This window comes from Spea bombifrons, chromosome 5, assembly GCF_027358695.1.
Source record: "Spea bombifrons isolate aSpeBom1 chromosome 5, aSpeBom1.2.pri, whole genome shotgun sequence".
Classification (NCBI taxonomy): Eukaryota; Metazoa; Chordata; class Amphibia; order Anura; family Pelobatidae; genus Spea; species Spea bombifrons.
Window position 1 is genome coordinate 107,963,289 of NC_071091.1, and position 22,409 is coordinate 107,985,697.

Here is a 22,409-nt window from a genome sequence, read left to right on the forward strand (position 1 = left end):
AAAAGTCAGAAAAAGTTCTTTTTTTTTTTAACCATATTTTATCATTTCTTTTTATAGTAAATTATATAATATGATCTAAATAATGCCCTTCTTGTCCTGAACAAAACAATATATACCTTGTGTGGGTCCAGTAAATCAGAAAGCGAAATTACAGCTAAACACAAACAGCCTAAAAATGTTTAAACGAAGGGTACAAAAATGTAAAATAGCCCGATCCTTAAGGGGTTATAATTTATTTTAAACAGGAATACATGGAGACAATAACAGCAGTAATATTTTGAATGCCTATACAGATGAATTAAAAAAATAATTTAAGATTTTCTGAATTAATAGTTTTTATTTATTCTTCTCTTCCTTTTCATATCAATTTTCAGTGTCAATTTGTGGACAAAAATTGGTTTCCTTCGGATCTCCTTCTGACATCACTTTTTATGACACACTCAACCCGGCCTATTTATGTCCGTCCAAAACTTTGAGCCGAATTCTAGACCTGGGTTCTTCGATTATACTTTGGTTTGGAGCACAAACAGTATGAAGGTCCCAAAACCGAGTGACACCCAGTAGTTAGACTTGACCATTGTTGCCCCACTGGCTGTGTTGCATTTATCCCCCTGACAGCAGTTGTTCGGCTGTATCATCCCTATTGAATTGGGGTTGCTTTGCTTACATTCTTTAGCACAATCTCGAACCACGTTCCTGCTTCCTTTAAATGGGAAACCTTAGGGAGGAATAAAATAGAAATGCTTAGGGTAAAGCTGGCAAAAGCGCATGATATAGATACCATTAGCCAAGGGCGCAAGGGGCAGCTAAGGACTTATTTCCAATGAATGTTTTTGTTTGTGGAATATTACCGGACTCTGTAGGGCCATACACGGTGGTATAACACCACGTCTCTTCGCTAGAGCAATTCCTGCTGGTCCTGCACTGGTCAGCCGGTGTCGGCGTCAAACAGAAATAACACTCCAAAGTGTGAGCTGGGAGAGAAGATGGAGAAGGACATATCATCATTAACATAATTATAATAATTTATTTACCAGCTAATCAACGCAAGTTATTTAATTTACAACAACCAGTATCAGGATCATCTTTTTTTCGTCAATTACTGCTTAAAAACGGGGGAGGGCTGACAAGGGGGCCGGTGGACAGTTGCCCCTTAGGCTGGTCTGGTTTAAAGCATTTGTTTGTGGGTTTTTGTTTTTGCAATACCACATTCAGCCACTAGAGGCTAATTATTTCGTTATATAATTTGTATTACTTGCTTTCTGCTAATGTAGATCCAAAAGGGTCTATCGGAAGCTGCCATTCGCTTTTCTTAATAAATGGTAACTGTTACGATTTGCGTCGTTGAGTATCAAGTTTTTTTGACCCCAGTTTAAGGGTTAATGGGCAGATGCTCACGGTCATACAGCTGACTGCTGTTAATAATAGACAAAGTCACAAATAGTTGAAGCCACTCTCAATTATAGCAAAATATATTTATAATCACTGTGAGTTGTAGCACCAGTGGGTTTTTTTTTAATATTTTTATTTTGGTGGGTATGAGTGATGATTTCCTTCATATTTCGACTATAAATCAACTATAAATCAGAAGTCTAAAACCATTGTCCCTTAATGTGGGACCAAACCAGCACCACCTTCTAAGCCATTCAAAAAACAAACATTTAACATACAAAAGTACTAAAAGCATTAAAAGTATTAAAAGCAATAATAACTGGTGAGAAGACGAGAAGAATCCAAAAACATTCTTTTCGATAATAAAACAACGGTGTCAATGAAAAAAATAGCAACAAAAATTATTTTCAGGTTCTGTAGCAAAAGGAAAGAAGAATATCGACGTTTTACTTTGTGGATTTCTTGGGATTCATCATCCTCCTTGTCAACGTTTTTTCTTTCTTAATTATTATAATGAATAAATTTATTTTAGTTATTTTGTTATTTTGTCATTATCACGTTTGGCTGACGAGTACCCAGACCATATGCCAATAATTTTGCAACAAAGTTTAGATATTTTTCAAATCTTTCTGTGAATCATGAATGTCCGTGAGCATTCTTTCTAATAAATTAATTCATCAATAAAACACAATATATATATATATATATATATATATATATATATATATATATATATATATATAAAATACATATTGTATATAAAATATAGTATATTTTTACCTAAATGAATATAAAGTGTGCATTTCAGAAATTCTGATATAAATTATCTAATTTAATTTTAAGTGAGATATAAATATATATTTTTTATTATCAATTAATAAAATTATAAAAATTATATATATATATAATGCATAAAATAATAAATAAAACGTGTTTAGGTTCTTGAAATTCTGAAACTTTACTATAAATTGCCCATAAAATTTAACAATAAATCAATAAATTCTGCAGTGTGTCTTACCCAAATCAACGCACATGACTGCAGCCAGGAAACACAAAGCTATCCTTTTCATGGCGGGCAGATGTTATGATTTTTGACAATTTCCCGGAAACTGGTAGAAGTAGATAGTAGATCCCAACTGACAGTAACGAGGCATTCGTTGGTTTTTATATATACTCCATGCCAACGTAATCACCATATCCCTTTAAAATATACATTTATTATAATAAGGCTGCTTTTTATTGTGACTTTAGTTTCCATAGTGATGCTTTATAGGGCTTTTTTTATTCTTATGCCTCCCTACTCCGCAGGGTAAAAGGAGTGTTTCTGGATTGTGCAATAAGAAAGATTGATCTAGGGAGACGCACAAATTGGCAAGCTTTCTATACGAGGTATAATGCATATTTATTATGTGCAATAAAGAAGGAGGGGTAAATAATTGGCATATTGATCCGACGCCTCTGGGTCTGCCCGAACGTCTACTCACTATAATCAGAAAATGTGATTTTGTGATATATGTTATATGTAATATTGTGAGACAGCTCCAAATTAGGAATATGACCTATATAATTTATTACGTATCTTGGCAAGGTTTGTGAGCTGTGTCTTAAGCAAAGTTTATATATTTTCTTTAAAAAATATATTCAAACTATTTTTTCGGTTTGTTTTTGGCCCATTCATTTACAGGAAATGAATTTTGTTCCCTGCCCAGTTCGGGGGCATTTTTAATTTGGGAACGAGATTTGTTGCCCGTGCCAACATTCACCCTCACTCATCCAATCAGAGAAAAGAAAGCCACCCAAAGCTGGGAGGGTCGGGAGAGGACGGCACCGCAGCTCCGCCATTTTGGCGGAAGTTCTCGCCTTTTGCGGGTTATGTCCACGGAGATGCGGAAGACGAAACAAGATAGCAGATGAAGGATTGAAGAAAGAATAGAGAAGGGAGAAGATAGTAGAAGTGGAAGTGGCCGGCAGAGAAGGTAGAAAAACATTCAGAGAGCATGAGAGAGAGAGTGAACGAGAATGTGAGTGTGAGGGAGTGAGAGGGTGTGAGTGAATGAATTTCGGATGAAAATTCTGAGCATTTTGCTTCGATTTTTGGTAAATTGGCAATTTGTATGAATCCGAATGCACAGGTCTAGAAACCCTGGAGTCATAGGCGTAAGGGGAACATGACCCTGCCAGCACTACAGGACGGTGCACATGGTATTAGGGCAGGAAAGGGTTAACTCAGCAAGGGTTAGCACGAGGTGAGAATGCACAGGGAACGAGGGGGAAGTCACAAGGAACGTGACTGTAGGGGGAAGGGGACAGGGCTATAAAGCCCCTCTAAGCACACGTGCAAGGGGCAATTACTGAACACCACAGGAGCAGTTTCCCGCCCGCCCTCCCTCTTTTTGTCTTTTGCTTTGTGTTTCTGTGTTGGCTTTGTGTGTTTTTTCTTTCCCCCTTTCCCTCTTTCTTTTTGCAGGATCCGTTTTCTTTGCTGTGGCGGAGGAGTTCCCGGGAGAAGTTTGATGGATAATGGGAGTGGCAAGTTGATGGTTTTGGTTAGAGGTTAGAGTTAATGCCCTCCCTGTACAGGATTAACCAAAGCGTTAAGGTGGAGCTCCCCTATCCGACCCGCGGTCGCTTGGGCGATTGTGGTATCCGGCGGAAGGGGTAGTGTGAAGCCATTGTTTTGTGTTTAGGTTGGGAACCCTCAGCTGGTTGTACACAGGTGTACAGAAGACTGTATTGTATTTATACAGAAGTTATTATTAAAGTGTTTTTACAATAATTTATAAGATGTTAAATAAAGTTATGTCGAGACATTTGTTAAATAAATGTCTCGGCCTTTTCTAAATCCAATCCTGCTGGTGTCTGTCCTTATTTCGGGTTTGAGAAATGGGGAACCGCCTGGGTATGGGCAGTGCAAGGGTCAAGTACATATATATGTACCGTATTTGCTCGATTATAAGACGAGGTTTTTTTCAGAGCAAATGCTCTGAAAAATACCCCTCGTCTTCTAATCGGGGTCGTCTTCTAATCAGACCTCAAATAGAGGTCTGATTAGGAGACTGAGATCCAGATCCCCCGCACCGCTGCAGGGGACCTGGATCCTCCTGTCTCACCCGACCCCCCCCCCCCCATCATACACACACTTACCGGTGCTTCCTTGCTTCCTCTGTGTTGCCGGGGCAGCGGGTTGACGTCTACACGATCCGCGTAGACAACGTCCGCTGCAGCCGGAAGGAGGTGTGGCTAGCAGCGGGGGTTGTCTGCGTCCGTCGCATAGACCTTCCCCGACTGTCAGAGATCAGAGAGCTGATCTCTGACAGCCGGGGAAAGTATACGCGACGGACGCATACAAACCCCCGCTGCTAGCCACACCTCCTTCCGGCTGCAGCAGAAGGCGACGTCAACCCGCTGCCCCGGCTGGAAGCACCGGTAAGAGAGGGGGGAGAGCGGGGGAAGGGGGATGAGAGAGTGTGTGTGTGTGTGTGTGTGTGTGTGTGTGTGTGTTAGTTAGTTAAATGGGGGTATAGGGTGTGTGTGTGTTAAATGGGGGCATAGGGCATTTCTGGAGTGGCGTTAAGGGGGCATTTAATAGAGCACTCTGCCTCCTGAAATGCCTTATACCTCCCTATATGCCACTCTGCCCCATAATATGACTTTTAACCCCCTAAATGGCAGAGTGGCATATAGGGGTATAAGGCATTTCTGGAGGCAGAGTGCTCTATACAATGCCTTTTAACTCCCTTAATGCCACTCTGCCTCCTGGAATGCCTTATACCTCCCTATATGCCACTCTGCCCCATAATATGCATTTTAACCCCCTAAATGCCAGAATGGGATATAGGGGTATAAGGCATTTCTGGAGGCAGAGTGGCACATAGGGGGTCAAAAGGCATACCATGGGGCACAGTGGCATATAGAGGGTTAAAAGGCATATCATGGGCCACAGTGCCATATTGGAGTGGCAAGCCTGGGGGCAGATGTGCGTAACAGGGGGGCAGGTTGGAAAATACAAGAAATAAAAACAAAAAAAATCTTTTTCTCAATCATAGCTTTTATTAAAAAAAATAGTTTACATGAATTAACATTTACTGGTAAAACTTTTTTCCTTTGGGGTCGTCTTATATTCAGGCTTTTTCTTTTTTTCTTAAGTTAATATTCAGATTTTGGGGGGTCGTCTTATAATCAGGGTCGTCTTATAATCGAGCAAATACGGTATATGTATATATATATAATGGATCTTATTCATACCTAGGCTACTCGGAGCTCTCCCTTGTCTGGGAGATTGGCTTCATGAAGGGATGAGGCAGAACTAGCCAATGGGAATAGCCTCAGAGAGACTTTAGTGGGAGGAGAAGTGGGTGGGGAGTAGGATGGAAGTGGGCAGGGAATGGGCGTTTCCAAACATGGCTCCTTTTGCCCGGAGAAAGAAGAAACTGACCTGGAGACCGGGGAAGCAGGGCTTCACTTCAACCAGGTCAAACCCAGAGAGTTCCCAGATATGATCCTATTCTGTATGTGGAATATGACATTTTTATGCAAATCGCAAACACCCTGTACAGATGTCCCAGCAATAATAAATAGTTTGTTTATTAATTCATCAGCATTTAAAGTGCTGGACATCATCCAAAATAGGTAATTTATTTTTAATTGGGTTATATATTAAGCTGTAGTTAAGAGATTAAGAAAAATAAACATATGTGTATGTATGAGGTAAACAATATTTAAAAGTATGTAGACATTTTCATCTTATATTTTTCTGATACTGAGATTTTCACTAAAGTAAGAGAATGTCACTGAAAGCGCAGTGATTTTGGCGGAAGTTCACCTCAGGGCAAAATGGCGGGGATTTTGCTGACGTCTTCTCCTCTGATTGGAGGATTGATGGAGAGGACATCATAGCAAGTGCGGCCATTTTGCCCTAAGGTGAACTTCCGGCAAAATAAGCTTTTTGCTTCATTTTCATTCGTTTTGTGGGGGTTTTGGCCTCGTTTTCGTAGCTTTGTACAAATCGGTAAATTTGGGATTCATATGTATCCAAAAGCAAAAGTCTAGAATCTGACGGCAGATAAAAGTATTTGGCACATCTGGTCTGTCTGTTTTTCCTGCATTAAAGACTCAGACCTTAACTACTCCTTGGTCTCGTCTTAGATTCAGTGTGTGTTAGCGTGTATGTGTAAGTGTGTATGTTAGCGTGAGTGTGGAGCGCTGTTTGCCCGGGTTACAATGGAGAAACTCTGGGTCACGCCACTCTCCCTGCTCACCTCCCCGTCAACAATGGCATATTCCTGCATGTGGGGCTAACCACACACACAACTTCACCGGGACCACCAACATCAGTGGGACCTCCTACCCGGAGGGTAGCTGGAGCCTGAATGTTCACCAAGCCAAGAAGGTGCTAGTCCTCCCCTGCTCCTGAATCTAAAACAAGACCAAAGACTGATTAAAGGTTGAGTCTTTACAGCAGGAAAAGTGAGCAACTAGATGGGGCCAAATACTTGATATGTATAGTAATCATAAGTATTAGTACAGGGAATTATTATTAATGTGAGTACGACAACATCTGAAATATTTGAAATATAATTATTACTTATTGGTTTTTTTATAGCGGCATCATATTCCAAAACGCTGTACATTTGTAAGCAGGACATGCCAAGTAGTATGTAACATAACAAATTAGACTTAGAGAAACAATGGGTGAGGACGGCTTACAATCTAATTTTATATCACTTATAATTACATAATTGTTCAGAATATTTTTTGCTCGTAATGTTATGATGGTTGTGTAACCTCGGTACAAATAAACAGTGGTATTGCATTCACCCATAAAACCTTGGTACCGAGAGAATATAAGGATACATTGATGTCATGACATCAGAATATACGTCACATTGTACACGTTGATTTAGAAAATTGGGTATAGCCGTATCAGGCCAAGAGAAGATGGAGTCCATCGTCGATGGTGATACCTTTTATTGGGCCACCATTGAGCCATTTTTTGTCATTGATGACAGACTGTCACTCTGTAGGGGGTTCGTTTCCACCTATTTATTGTATTTAAATGTAAAGGTTATAAGGTGATAAGACGCGTGGCGCTGTGATAGGACGCGTGGCCCTATGATAGGACGCATGGCCCTGTGATAGGACGCGTGGCCCTGTGATAGGACGCGTGGCCCTGTGATAGGACGCGTGGCGCTGTGATAGGACGCGTGGCCCTGTGATAGGACGCGTGGCCTGTGATAGGACGCGTGGCCCTGTGATAGGAAACGTGGCCCTGTGATAGGACGCGTGGCGCTGTGATAGGACGCGTGGCCCTGTGATAGGACGCGTGGCGCTGTGATAGGACGCGTGGCGCTGTGATAGGACGCGTGGCGCTGTGATAGGACGCGTGGCCCTGTGATAGGACGCGTGGCCCTGTGATAGGACGCGTGGCCCTGTGATAGGACGCGTGGCGCCGTGATAGGACGCGTGGCCCTGTGATAGGACGCGTGGCGCTGTGATAGGACGCGTGGCCCTGTGATAGGACGCGTGGCCCTGTGATAGGACGCGTGGCCCTGTGATAGGAAAAGTGGCCCTGTGATAGGAAACGTGGCGCTGTGATAGGACGCGTGGCCCTGTGATAGGACGCGTGGCGCTGTGATAGGACGCGTGGCGCTGTGATAGGACGCGTGGCGCTGTGATAGGACGCGTGGCCCTGTGATAGGACGCGTGGCCCTGTGATAGGACGCGTGGCGCTGTGATAGGATGTGTGGTGCTGTGATAGGACGCGTGGCACTGTAATAGAACACGTGGCGCTGTGATAGGACCCGTGGGACTGTGATAGGACGCGTGGCGCTGTGATAGAACACGTAGCGCTGTGATAGCACACGTGGCACTGTGATAGGACCCGTGGGACTGTGATAGGATGCGTGGCGCTGTGACATTTCATCCCTGCTAGATTTTCCACAGTAAACTGTATGTGGAATTATTGGAAAGTGGAGGCGTTTGGGAACAACGGCAACTCAACCACGAAGCAGAAGACCACGTAAAGTCACAGAGCAGGGTCGCCTAGTGCTGAGGCGCATGATGTGTAAAAGTTGTCAACGCTCTGCTGATTCCATAGCTGAAGAGTTTCTGACTTCCACTGGCATTAATATCAGCGCAAAAACTGTGCAGCGGGAGCTTCGAGCAATGGGTTTCCACGGCTGAGCAGCTGCATGCGAGCCTCACATCACCAAGTAAAATGCCAAGCATTGGATCGCGTGTTGTAAGTCGCCCACCACTGGACTCTAGAGCAGTGGAAACGTGTTCTGTGGAGTGGCAAGTCTAAGTTTGGTGGACGCATTGTGGCAGCTGTAAGGTTTGGTGGAGGGGGTATGGGGCTGTTTTTCAGGGGTTGGGCCACTTACTTCCAGTGCAGGGAAATCGTAATACTTCAGCACCAAGACATTTTGGACAATGCTGAGCTTCCAACTTTGTGGGAACGTTTTGGGGAAGATCCTTTTCTATTCCAGCATGACTGACCCAGCACACAAAGCAAAGTACATAAAGATATGTTTGGATGAGTTTGGGGTGGGAGAACTTGACCGGCACAGAGCCCCGACCTCAAACCCATCGAACAAATTTGGGATGAACTGGAATGGATTTTGCGAGCCGGGCATCTCATCCAACATCAGCGCCTGACCTCACAAACGCTCTACTGGATGAATGGGCAAAAACTCCCACAGAAACTCCCCAAAATGTTGTTCAAAGCCTTCCCAGAAGAGTGGGGGCTGTTATAGCGGCAAAGGAGAGACCAACTCATATTAATGTCTGTGTATTTAGAATGACTATTTTATGTCAGCAAGCAACAAAAAGTGACAAAACTTTCAGTCCTCTATATGGGTCTTGGTAGCAACTCTATGGAGACATTCCCACAATTAAACACATAAGATCACTGAAACTTTTTGTTATGTCACATTCTGCTCTTTTATATGCTCTCTTCATTACTAGTCTGTAAGATGCAGCACAGTGATTGGACAAGCCCTCAGCATGATGTGACAGGAGTGAACTGATTGGACAAATGATGATCAGCTCACTCATTGCCCCTCCTCCTAATGCAGGCAAAATGGCGGCCGCTGTGACAAACCAAATTAGCGAAGGCTTTTCATATTGCGCACATTAGTTTTTTTTGTCATCGGTGTTGCATTCGTTGGTTCGTTATTTGGGCGAAACGGTAAAATCCGGCACAAAAACGCATTTGTACGCAAATGAATGTGCAAGTCTAGTAATTAGGAAAATCTTTGTCTCTGCTCCCTCAAACCCGCTGGGTAAAATACATTATAGATACAGAATAAGTTTGAGAGATATTATATGTATTTATATAGGTACATTATGGGTGCATCCCGTGAGATCCCTGGCTGGAAGTCTTATGTTACATCATATTAAATTTGGCAGGGTGACTGAATTTTTTATTTCTGGCCCCGGTATCAATCTGTTCAGCCAAGTAAATGACAAATTGATCTGATGCCTAAAGATTAATGTTCTGTAGAAGGCCGTGTCCCATATTACATTTTTACATAATTCAATCCGGCGCTAAACTCGTCTGTCACTTGGGATGTTGTAATTGTTATTACATTATCGGATTGGAGTTATTCAGGCTTAAATGTATATTTTTTACTTTACGGGGAAAGAGTGGTAGATAAACAGGGCAGGCTTCCCAGCAGAAGTGGTAGACTCTAATACAGTGAGGGAATTTCAAAAATGCATGGGACACTCCTATAGCGCCAACTGATGACTGATTAAGGTTTGAGTCTTTACAGCAGGAAAAGCGAGCAGATTAGATGGGGGCCGAATGGGGCCGATCTGCCGCCTGATAGAGTCACCAGGTTGAGGAAAGTTTGACTCTGGTTCGTATTCTTCCACTTTCGACAAGCCGTGCCAGCAATTCCATTCTGGCTGACCCAGCTATATTATATAAGAACCTGTTGTATCCCACACATGTACAATTCATACACAGAAACGCAGGGAGGGTGGGTATATCGCAGAGTATGTGGCAAGAGACCCCAGCCAGTAGAAACTGATTTATTAGGGGTTAATACATCATAGGTACATCAGCCTATATGGAAAAAAAAAACCCAATATATAGATATACGAACATTTACATTATATATAGAATGCATATATTATTAGAATGCATGTATATAATACATGATTACGATACAAAGATTAAATAATGTGCAGGGATATTCCCCCCACTTCATTTTCAAACACCGCATTTTCCCTCTTCCCTCCTTTGTGTCCACGCAAGATGACCCTCGCTGACTCTCGGTGTTGTAAGTCTTATCCTCTGCCCTGAAGAAAGGCCAGTACGAGACACCCAAAGCTAAGAGATACCCAGAGGGAGGTTGTCATCGTGGGTGCATGGCCGAAAGTGTTGCATAAGTCTTGCTGACAGCAGACAGTAGGGCGAGTTATACCCAAATAATTCGGGTTACTGGGCTTGCATTTTTCTGCACAGTCTTGGATCACGTTCCTATCGCCCCGAAAAGGGTAACCTAGAAAACAAAATAAAGACAGTTTTTGTTTTGTCATTTCAATTTGGCAACATCGAGACAGGAGATCCTTTCGGAAATTAGGGACTCGGATTCCACCAGTAAAAGGTTAGGGATCATGGCTTCCAGGCCTCTGGGACTTGTGTAGCATTGGGAAGGCATACCATGTTTTTCAATAAAATGTTTAATTCCCTCAGTGTAGGAGAAATGGTTTTCCCTTTCATGACCCCCTCTTTTCAACTTCAAATCCAAATAAAACCTTTTCAAAATGTTGGCCATCTTGTCCAACTGGGATATTTGAGGAGACAAAAACCTTTCTTACACTGACTTTCCTACAGGGTCACTGTCCTCTCTTTCTATTTCATCACCACTTTTTTTCAGTGTTCCGAGGTGGACATTACCAGATTCCGTAGGACCATAGACAGTGGAGAAGCACCAGTTGTCCTTGGCGGAGCAGTTCCTCGTCGCTGTGCACTGATCGCTGGGAGTGGGCGTCAAACAAACATAGCATTCCAATGAGAAAACTGCCAAGCAGACAGACACAGTGTCAGTCAACATCAAGAACATTCAAAGCTGTCTATAAAGCAGGTCACAAGGACGGCTGCCAATCACTTTCCTCAGGTCTCCACTTCCGAAGAGTGGAACAGACTTGAGGCTGAACAAAGAAAGAAGATGGTTAGATTGAGGAAGAGGAGGGAAGAGTTGGTAGGTAGGGAGAATTAGAGATGGAATGGAGAGGATGAATGCCGGGATGGACAAAAGGAAACCAATGAGGATGCAGTGCCTGAAGAACAGGTAAAATGAGGACCATTGAAGACATCTCTGAGGACATTATCCCCCCCCCCCGATGGGTTCAAACCAACACTAGTGGAATCCCCAATCCAGTTACTTAGGGATTCCAATTGATCTAGTTGTGCCCATGCGAGGACGACGGGAGAACACGACCAGTATCGAGATACATTATATTAACAAAGAAAAGGAAACCCAGCACTCCAAACAGCTTCCAATCTTCAGGATACTTTATTAAGCGAGAGCAAACAAAAGCAACGTTTCGGCCAAACAGGGCCTTTGTCAAGCTTTATTTTTCTTTTTTTTTCTTTTTCTTTTTTTTTTTTTACGATACATTATATTAAAAGAAATTTCTATTAATTTAAATCTATCGCTTGTAACACACTCCCCAATTTTAATGCCCTTCCTCACACACTAGAATGTAGCATATTTATTCAGAATTACCTAACAATATAGTTTTTATCCAGAATAATCTAGCAGTACGTAACATTTACCTAGAATTTCTAAGCAGCACATAATTTATGAAGATTATCCATTTCTAAATACTTGCAGTATGTATATATATATATATATATATATATACAGTGTATATATATATATATATTATTGATCAGAACAAAATAAAGAATATCTTTTATATATATATGATATATTTCATATATATGTTTTATATATTTTTATTTATTGATTTATATGATTTATCATATTCACCTACACAACCTCAGTGGGCACAACCTATTAACAATATTGCATTTAATCTAAACGAAGATGCAAAAAATGTTGTTTTTTTCCATTTCATTACACAATCAAACATTAAAAATAGTTTTTTATCAAAATAATTGCGCTCCTACAATTTTAATATCCCATTGTACAGCGCTACGGAATTTGATGGCGCTTTATAAAACAATAAATAATAATAATATCGTAAATGCTTCTTCCAGCTATTGCTTATAATTGTGTCCAGTGATCTGTTTCAGCTAAAAACACTTTATTCTGCTACAAAATATAATAATAATGTGTGTATATATATATATATATATATCTTACCGATTTTAACCCATAAGGTAGTGTGAATCAGGCAGATTATAAGAAATCCTTTCATATTGTCCGGTTCCGTCGATGGATCGCGGTATCCTACTGGCTTCCTTGTAGGTACGATGGATTTATATAGAGATGTATCCTGTTATTATAACAGAATAACAGGCTTCGGACAAAATTAACGAAAAGAGCCGTTTATGTCTATTTTCACATGACATTTTCCCAGCGTTTTTTTTAATTACACAAGTGTAATCTAACTCATAAAAAGTTATTATTGCTTGATTATAAGGGTTTAAAGGCATGTAATAATTGGTATGTAAAATGTCTGTTGCAATAAAAAATATAATTAAAATCAATTTTACAACTGGAATGTTTTTACAATGATTAAGGAATAAGAAAAGTCTGGTCTGGGAAATGTCCCTAGTTGTAAGTATTTAACCTACGAGCTGTGGGGTGGGTTGGGGTAAACCTAGAGGTCCCTCAGCCCCAAATACCTGATGCCCCTCTTTCCTCCCCTGATGCCCCTCTCTTTCCTCCCCTGATGCCCCTCTTTTCTAGGAGCTCAGAATGTTTGCTGGGCACGAGGGTATACAAAAAAAACTGTCTGCCCTTCTCACCCTAATAAAGCAACAAATAAATAATATAAATGAGAGGTTTTGGTTATATAGTATATTAGGTTGAAAAAAGACTTCAGTCCATCAAGTTCAGCCTTTCACACATTCCTAGTTCTAAAGTTGATCCAAAAGAAGGCAAAAAAAAGCCCTACTTGGGGCAGTTACCAATTATGCCACAACGGGGGGAAAAAATCCTTCTTGATTCCATATCGGCAATCAGATTACTCCCTGGATCAACTTTCTAACACGACTGTCCTTTTAGCCGTTGTAGCCCTTTGTGTTACGCTGAACCAGAAAAGCATCCAGACCTTTCTTAAAAAAGTTAGAAAATACAACATCCTCCGGCAGAGAGTTCCATATTCTTATCGTTCTTACTGCGAAGAACCCTTTCCTCTGCTGACGCTGAAATCTCCTTTCCTCGTGTCTTTTGTAGCGACCTCTTGGTGAATAGATCACTAGCTGTTTATACTGACCTTGTATATATTTGTACAATGTGATCAGATTCCCTCTCAGACGTCTCTTTTCAAGTGAAAACAAGTTCAGTTTTTCTAGTCTTTCTTCATAAATAAAATTCTCCATTACTCTAATTAACTCTGTAGCCCGGATCTGCAGTCCAGCTCTCCAGCTCACAGGGTTCTACTGCCCTAAAAGTCCCAATAATTTGTATAGAAACAGCAGGAAATGTCTTTATAAATTTAACGGGGTAAAATTGCTCCAGGGCCACAGAACAGTAAGGGCCCCGCAGTCCCCATCCTGTGGTGGACCTTCTTGATTAGTAGTCTCTGAGCTGCCGCCATAACCTGCGCGGCCTGTGAGCTCCGGGGTAATGTGAGGATCCGTCAGACCCCAGCAGAGAGGAGCCGCTCTACAGCAGGGATGGAGATTACCGGAATAATCCAGTCAGAGCGGCTCCTCCCACTCAGCGTCCATCTGCACCCAAACAGGAAGAGTGGGAGGGCTTTTGGGTGCAGAGTGTGCTCTGATCCTTCCTCTTCCTGTACTTCACTGTCCTTCATTTCCTTTCCCTCCATTTCTGCGTCACAGGCTGCGCAGGAGCCGGAACCCTGCTGGGGAGAGACCTGCAGCCCCCAGACAGCAAGGAAATATCTAGAAGTGCAACGGCTGACAGGAACTCTAGCGCTGTTCAGAGCAGCTTATGTGCCCCTACAGTACAGTCCCAGTACATTCCTTCTTAAAAACTTACCTACAGAAAATAACGTTTTATTTATTCCTAAAATAAAATTTCAAAAATATTTTGCTGTTTTTCTTTTTTAAACCAGTTGTAGTTTTTGCCCCATAATATAATGTTTTCAGGCAGCTGCATATGTATAAGTTCTCGCTCTGTTATCTGAGTCCCAATCTACTACACTGCCTGTGGGGAACTGTAGAATGACTCAGTCTTAATGACACTCTGACTAATGAAAGTCTATGGCAAAACAGACTTCATTACCATTGCCCTAAAGCTTCAACACAGTGTGGTGATTGAGACGAGAAAGTCACCCAAAATGTCACATGACTGACAGCGATGGCGGCTCCAGGTCTGCAGATAAAGGGAGTTTATTGGAACAAAATGAGGTAAAACCAGGTTTTTTTGCGAGTTCAGGGGATTATTTCAGGCGAATGATATGTAAATCAGATGATGTGACAAGCTGAGTGTCACCTAAAGGGTGTAGCAATGAGATGACAGCTGACAAGAGCACAAATCATCTGCATTATCCGTATATCCATAATTATCGGCATTGGACTTGTAAAGCTGCACGACACCAAAAAATAACATCGCATTCTAAATCTTTATATTGTAAATATGTTGGTATTTTCCTTTTTTATTTTTTTTTTACCATCCATGGTGTGATCCAAGCTTTTCCACTGTTTAAAGGGTCTTCTCAAGGGGGTAAGTTCAGTTGAGTTTTCAGGGCAGTTAGACCATTCTAACACTAGATGGCGATATTCCTACGTACGTATATAGAAGACTTACCCCTTACAAAAAATTACTGCAGTTTTTCTGAAGTAATACTGCAGTTTTTTGGACATGAAAAAACTGCAATACTGCACTTTTACTGCAGTATTACTGCACATTTACTGCAGTTTTACTGCATTTGTACTTCACTGTACTGCATTATTACTGCACATTTACTGCCCTTTTTTTTTTACTGCAATTATACTGCATTGTACTTCAATGTACTGCAGCTTTATTGCATTTGTACTTCCGTACAAAAATAACTGCAGTACAACTGCAGTACAGTGAAGTACAAATGCAGTAAAACTGCAGTAAATGTTCAGTAATACTGCAGTAAAAGTGCAGTATTGCAGTTTTTTCATGTCCAAAAAACTGCAGTATTACTTCAGAAAAACTGCAGTAATTTTTTCGTAAGGGACGGTAATAATAATAAAGTTTATTGCTTTTTGGGGTTTTCTGTTTTGTTTTTTTTGTTTTTTTTATATGGATGGGCTTCTTCCCATAGTTTGAAAATGAGGATTTTAAGATAAAATGTTTATAGGTTTCAAAAGAATTTAAAGGCAGTTAAATTGAGCTTACATAGAGGTATTTCTATTCTGATATAGCCCACCAGGAACCAGGAAAAATTTATATTTATTAAAAGGTATCTGTCACGTCTCCCAAATCCTACATAAGGGAAATAAATAGAACGCTAAATAAGTAATGGATGTCCAAAAAAATAATAATCAGAAAATCAGAATAAATAAAATAATATAGAGGACCCTATTTAGTTCATTTTTGGCACAGAGTGCGACGTTATAGTATAACCCCCGACTTTTCCATTACATTTTTCCATCGTTGGCACCTGACCCAGTTGTTCTGGGTGTAGTCGGTAGGTGGGTTTCCTCCCTCATTAATGAAGGCCTTAGAGATGATCAAAGAGAGAGAGAAGATTTAACCCTCAAATTTCTGGAAGGGTAAAATGTAACGTCGCATCAGAAGCGGCGACACCTGAGGTCTTGAAGTTATGGGCATTAGTCCCAGGAAGCGGGGGGGGGGGGTTCACCTTCCAGATCTCTCTTACAACAAGAGACCAGAATCTAACACCAGAGGCTTGGAAGGAATGGAAGGAATTTTTATTGACAAATGCAACAGCCTCCCAGCAGAAGTGGTAGAGGGTAATACAGTGAGGGCATTTAAACATGCATAGGATAGACATACGGTTCCTAAATCTAAGACGAGACCAACAGCTGATTAAGGTTGAAGCCTAATTCTTTGTTTCTGCCTTTATACATAATATTTTCTTATCTAAAAAATGAAACATTTTAAACATTGGAACGGTTTATTTGAAACAAAGTAAAATGGATCCGATCCCTCGAGTTATAAATACTAAAATACAGTGTTATTGGCTCGGGTGCAATGTCTCTCGCTAGTACCGGTACAATATAGACATTTTAGATTACGTACGCTGGCCATATTTACACAAAGTAATGTTCTTCACCTGGGGCAGTCTCCATGGAAACGGCTGACTACGCTACGCTACAAGCTCTGTAACATTATTTCTAAATATGGGACACTGTATAAGATTTAACTACAGAAAAATATTAAGACAAAACAAAAAGGAAAAGACAAGAGTTGCTGTTAGTATCAGGGTCTTCGTAAAGGTGCAGTACCCCCGGAAAAAGAGGTTATTCGAGTTTTCTTGTGTTTTAAGTATAAGAAATGAAGCAGAGCTATTATTCGGGGGGGGGGGGATACTTATAAATATGTCGCTTGCAGAGATAAAATGCGTAACTATAATTTCAGCATAGCACTTACATTTTAATAAATTAAATTAAATGAGGCACTGATAAAATAGGTTTAGATACCATGACTATACTAAAGAAATATAATCTAGAGAGAACATTTTAAACGGATATGATAGCCTTTTTACAACTCTGATTGTAAAGAAAAAGTGCCTGCATTTGTGGGCAACATCTCACAAGACCCTCTCTATTATTCTGATGAGGGTTATGGGACTTGTAGTCCCCAGAAGCTCATCTGTCAATTTCAAAAATAGATAAACAAGAAATATAAATATATCCATGGGTTTTTGCACGTTTTTAAATATTTTTTTCTATTTTATTTGGGGGAGAGGGGGCATTTTCACAGTGAGCGCTATCCCTGAAATTGCCACATCGGATCACTGCATATAAGCAGGGATCAGAAAATGCTTCTGCATGCTGGCAAGCTGAGCTAATACTAGTTGTCATGGTAGCAGGCCGCCGTATTAGGCTGTCTGCTCCATGTACCGACTGGCAAGGGATCAAATTGTATTTATTTTTATTACTGTTAACAAAAAACAATCATTGTTATGAATTGGGATAGTTCGTTCCTGAACCTGGATTGGGAGAGAATTGACTGGGAGAGGGAAGTAACGGCTCCCAAAGGGCGTGCATGATGTGGATGGACCCGGCACCGCTGCCTAGTTCTCCATTACAAATTGTTCCTTGAGACAGTGACAATGAAGCAAACATCATATGGAAAAAGTGAGAAAAATTATGCATTATTGTCCTTTTTAATGAGAAGGCTTCCATCTCTTTAGTACATGAGCTCATCAGAATACAAGCATAAAACCAGGAGAAATTACATTTTTGGAAACTCTCAGGTCTTTAGTGAAATTCCCAGATGAGATGAAGATCTTTTTTCGTTGATACAATTATGAGAAAAAATTGTGGAGAAATTCCTTTCCTTTCAAATTTTAGGTTTTGACATTTCCAACCACAATATTCTAGCGAACACAAGGTAATCGTGTATGTTCCTCCTTTTTGGCCTACAGTCGTACGCGGTACAAGGCGGCAGCGGCCAAAAGAGAGACTGACAAAGTTAGAAAGCTCAGCTTGGCTGCCGTCTCCCCTCCGCTGTTGATCCCGTTGCGATTGCATAAATTAACGTTGCAACAGAATGTGGGATTTGTAACTCCGAGCCAGTTTTGGTTGGTGGGCCGACAGGACTGCGCGCATTGACGGACCACGTTTTCATTTCCTTGGAATGGAAAACCTGAGAAGAGAAATGTTAAAGGCGATGGATTATTGATGTTTTATAGCTGTTGGCATTGCTGCCTGAGTCACAGGGGAAATTATTAAAATGGTGCAATAATGAGGAAAACTTGGACTGGAAGAAAATGCTACTTTTTGCCCAGATTTAATGACCAGGCGTGAATTTAGGCAGGGTCACGCCACGTTGACCATCCTATTCCATTTGCAAAGGTTGCAGGTGAAGGACCTCATTGTCTTTGCCTGTAAGCAAGGAACCTAAGGCTGCACAGGTGGTTCAGATTTGGGTGAAATGGTACCTTTTGGTTTTAGAAACGTAACTTTGGGGATGCTGATTGTCTTTGGTACATTTTATTACCTGACACATGGGATTGCTGCTTGTGAGCTGGGTCAGATCTCTGTTCCTTTTCTGAATAGCAGGGTCCTCCTCATCACTGGGGTTGCCAGTAGCTATGCGTAGGAGCACAGGAGGAAGATCTGAGCTAGAGCCCTGCGTGGGACTGCTTTTTTAATCCCGCTCCCACCCACTCCCGCTAATTTTTTGTCCAATCCCGCTCGCTCCCGCAATGTGGGTGTTCTGCTCCGCAACATGTGTGCCCAATCCCGCCCGCTCCCGCCACATTTGTGGCCAATCACGCCCACCTCCTTAACTGAACTGCAGATTTCCAGAGCAGTCCCGCAAGGCTGCCCTCGAGTTGCTCCCTCACAGCGTCTCTTCTCTTGCTCCGCCCAGGAACAAGGCGGAGTCACAGGAAGTGATGTCACATCACGTGACTCCGCTTTGTTCCTGGGTGGAGCAAGAGAAGAGTCACTGTAAGGGAGCAGCGAGAAGGCAGCCTTGCGGGACTGCGCAGGATTACCGGGACCCGCATGGACAGTGTCTGACCACCCGCTCTCGCCCGCAATACCAGCAAGACCGCCCGCACCCGCAAGTTTTCTGGTGGGTCACACGGGACCCGCCTCCCAACGCAGTCCTCTAATCTGAGCTAAGGGTTTTAGTGTAATCTGAAGTGTTACTTACTAGACGTGCAAATGGGCCAAAAACCATTTGGCCAAATTTTTTGCTTAGTTTTTGGCCCATTGGCAATGAATGACGCTCCCAGCCCTTTTGGTTCCAATGAAAATCAGCAGGGGTCATTTTTAATTTGGGAACAAAGTTTCTCACACTCTCATTTTCGTAGAAGCGGCTTTGTATAAATCGCCGAATTTGCCACAATTTGGTAAATTTGCAATTCGCACGAATCTGAGCGTCCAAGTCTATTACCCACACTGAAAACCCCTGTCCTAATCTGGGGCACCCAAATTTAACCCCAAACTTTGGTGCTACACCTCAACCTGCCACCTTGTAAATGGTTTCCTGCACACGCCGACAGATTTTCTTTCACCCATAAACAGGGTGCCCTGGAATAGACTTGAATACTGAATAGTCCAGCGTAAAATCCTGCCCCCCCTGTCAAATTCCATGGACTTTACATACACAACAGAGAAGGTAACCATTAGGTAAACCAAGAAACATCCAGTAGCTGCCATATTGCTTACCCACTTCAGCTGCGTAGACAGTCGTTTTACAGAAGGTGAAAAAAGGTGATAAAGTTGAGCAGTTGGTCTCCAGTTTACACTCACTGCTGGGAGTTGGAGTCCCACAGGTATAACACATGAGCCCATAAGCTGAAAGAAGAGCAGACAATCAGCATTAAAGTGAACGTGTCTCCGCCGCAGCCTATAGGATAGCTAAATAAAAACTGCCCCTAGTTTGTGTGGGGTTTTTTGTTTGCCATACATTGTAACAATTTTGGAGATTTAGTCTGTGGCACAGCCAGCATTGCCCAATCAATTTCCTGTTCCGAAGTTCTCCCCCCCCCTTGCAAAGCCTGCCTGAGCCAATCAGCAGCAATCAACGACTTATCAGTTCTCGTGTTTGTGTGAGTGTGTCCGTGATTGTGTGTGGGTGTGTGTTACTGTATGGTGTTAGCGTGTGTGTGTGTCAGGGTATGGTGTTAGCGTGTGTGTGTGTCAGGGCATGGCGTTAGAATGTCAGGGTTGAGCCAAGAGTTGGTAGCACCTAGAAGAGAGGGAGTGTGTGTATAAGTGTATGATGTTAAAGTGAGTGTGTGCTAGAACGAGTAGGTCGAAGCCACCCAGTGCTGAACCTTCCATACAGAGGAACTAAGGACACCTACACAGGACACCGCAGAGACAGGGGCCCCTGGGTACTGCAGCAGTGGCCCCGCTTAGATATGAGGAGGAAAACCATTGTAAAAATGTACAAAGGGTTAAGGGATATTTCTTCTGGTTTCACTTTAGCTTAATTTTTACATGCGCAACTTTAACCCAATATTTATGAAATAAGATGTACTATGACATGCACAAATACAGGGATCGCAGGGCAGGTAGGTAAATATTGTGGCACACTGTGCAAAGAGTGGCATATGTCACAGTTACTATTGGGTTTTAGCCCCAGATCTGTTTGGAAGCTAAAAACGTCCCTTTCTGGGGTGTACTTAGTGATGTATCGCATTATCTGACAGTAATTATGATAAATGATTTATGAAAAGCAGCTCGGTTACTGATGCTGTAATCAGAGAGCGCATTAGGTCCCAAGCAAAGCTTTTGCCTTGTCTGCTCCCAAACACGCCCTGAAAATATAATCCGCAATTATTCCAGTGTTTAATGGAACGGGCTGTGTCCCCGTGTCTGGACTGTGGCCAGCAGCAGCGTGATGGAAATCTACCATTGCATGATAATAAATACAGGTTGCAGGGCGGCTTCTCACAGGGCGCAGCGGAAAATTTTGTCTGCACTCGCTGTTCTCAAACCAAAATCCTGGAGCAAATGATGATACCGTTTTCTGTTTTGAATGCGTAATACTGTTTTCTGGCACAAGGTGGCGATATTGGAACGAAACGGCGACGGATAAATATCGTGGATTTAGTTATTATTTATTGTTCTATATAGCGCCATCAAATTCAGTAGCGCTGTACAATGGGTAGGAAGGACATAGCAAGTAGGATGTAACATAACAATATGACTTACAGAGACGACAGGCGAGGAGGGCCCTGCTGAAACGGGCTACTTCAATTATCATGTGACTTGGCACAGGCGTGTTAGCAATATAGTATTGCGATATAGGATGATACCTTTTTTATTGGTTCCATTTTAAGGACGAGCTTTCGAGAATATCAACCACCTTTTATCAAAAGCAATACTAACCAGAAAACGTCTATGTAAGACATGAGCAGCAGTACAGGGGTTAAGGAGAATGATAGAGACTGATAAGATGTCATATTAAGTGGCAGGAATCTTATGTCCATGTTTAACCCTTTAAGGACAATGGGCGGTCCCTGAAAACAATGCATTTTGAGCCCGTACATGTCATTAAGGGGTTAATCCATTGTCCCTGGCGCTGCAACCTTTAATCATCGTTATTTCAAGTGTCTTTCTGTCCTGTGGGTTTTTGAAGTTCAGTTCTTTTATTTTGAGCTCCCCGATGGAGTGGTCCCTCTGGGTAAAGTGGTGGCCGGCCAGGATGTAGTTATATTATCGTTGTGTCTGTTAGTGGAGAGTTGATGTGGGTTCATTGTTGGGTTCTGTTTCTGGCTGGTCTCTCCATTTATTACACTGGATCATATACACGGCATCAGCAGATGTACATGTTTAGGATCCCGTGATGTTGTATGTTTTGTAGTTGTGGTGGGCAGTGTTGTCATTACACATGCGCTGACATATAGCGAGATATATATCCATACCGGGGAACCCAGCGGCTTTCGCCCAGGAGACTCAAGCTGAAGCTCCGCTTCTCCGGATCACCATGGAGAAAGTCCGTGTCGCGGGAGAATTAGGATTAAGTCCTGGTCTATTAGTATAAAACCTCACTCAGTGTAAGTGGGGGATGTCATTGCTGACACAATGTTGACACCGGCATCAGCAGATCGTCCACCGGCGTCAGCAGATCGTCAGCGGGACTGACTACCCACATCCCAAAAAGGGGGAGCTGCAGGCAGCTGGAGCCTGGGTGTCCCCAGATATATAAATAAATAATATATATACACACTGTATATATACACCGATCAGCTATAACATTCTGATCACTGACAGGTGA

At 42.1% G+C, this 22,409-nt stretch overlaps 1 protein-coding gene across 1 annotated transcript; it reads right to left on the reverse strand.

The window, feature by feature from the left end:
- Positions 1–6,784: 6,784 nt before the first annotated feature.
- Positions 6,785–12,789, reverse strand: LOC128497765 (ly6/PLAUR domain-containing protein 2-like). The gene is made up of 4 exons (XM_053467926.1): positions 12,735–12,789; positions 11,300–11,422; positions 10,824–10,901; positions 6,785–6,807 (listed from the first exon to the last, which is right to left on the reverse strand). Exons 1-4 carry the CDS (start codon positions 12,787–12,789, stop codon positions 6,785–6,787), a joined length of 279 nt encoding a protein of 92 aa, XP_053323901.1.
- Between the last annotated feature and the right edge of the window lie 9,620 nt (positions 12,790–22,409).

Excerpts from the sequence above, each read along its gene's own strand:
- LOC128497765 (XM_053467926.1), bottom strand. The coding sequence starts at position 12,789 with ATGAAAGGATTTCTTATAATCTGCCTGATTCACACTACCTTATGGGTT. Across the intron at positions 11,423-12,734 it reads TACCTTATGGGTTAAAATCG|TTTTCTCATTGGAATGCTAT; the intron begins GTAAGATATATA and ends TCTGCTTGGCAG. Across the intron at positions 6,808-10,823 it reads CAGTAACCCGAATTATTTGG|ATTCAGGAGCAGGGGAGGAC; the intron begins GTATAACTCGCC and ends GTCTTGTTTTAG.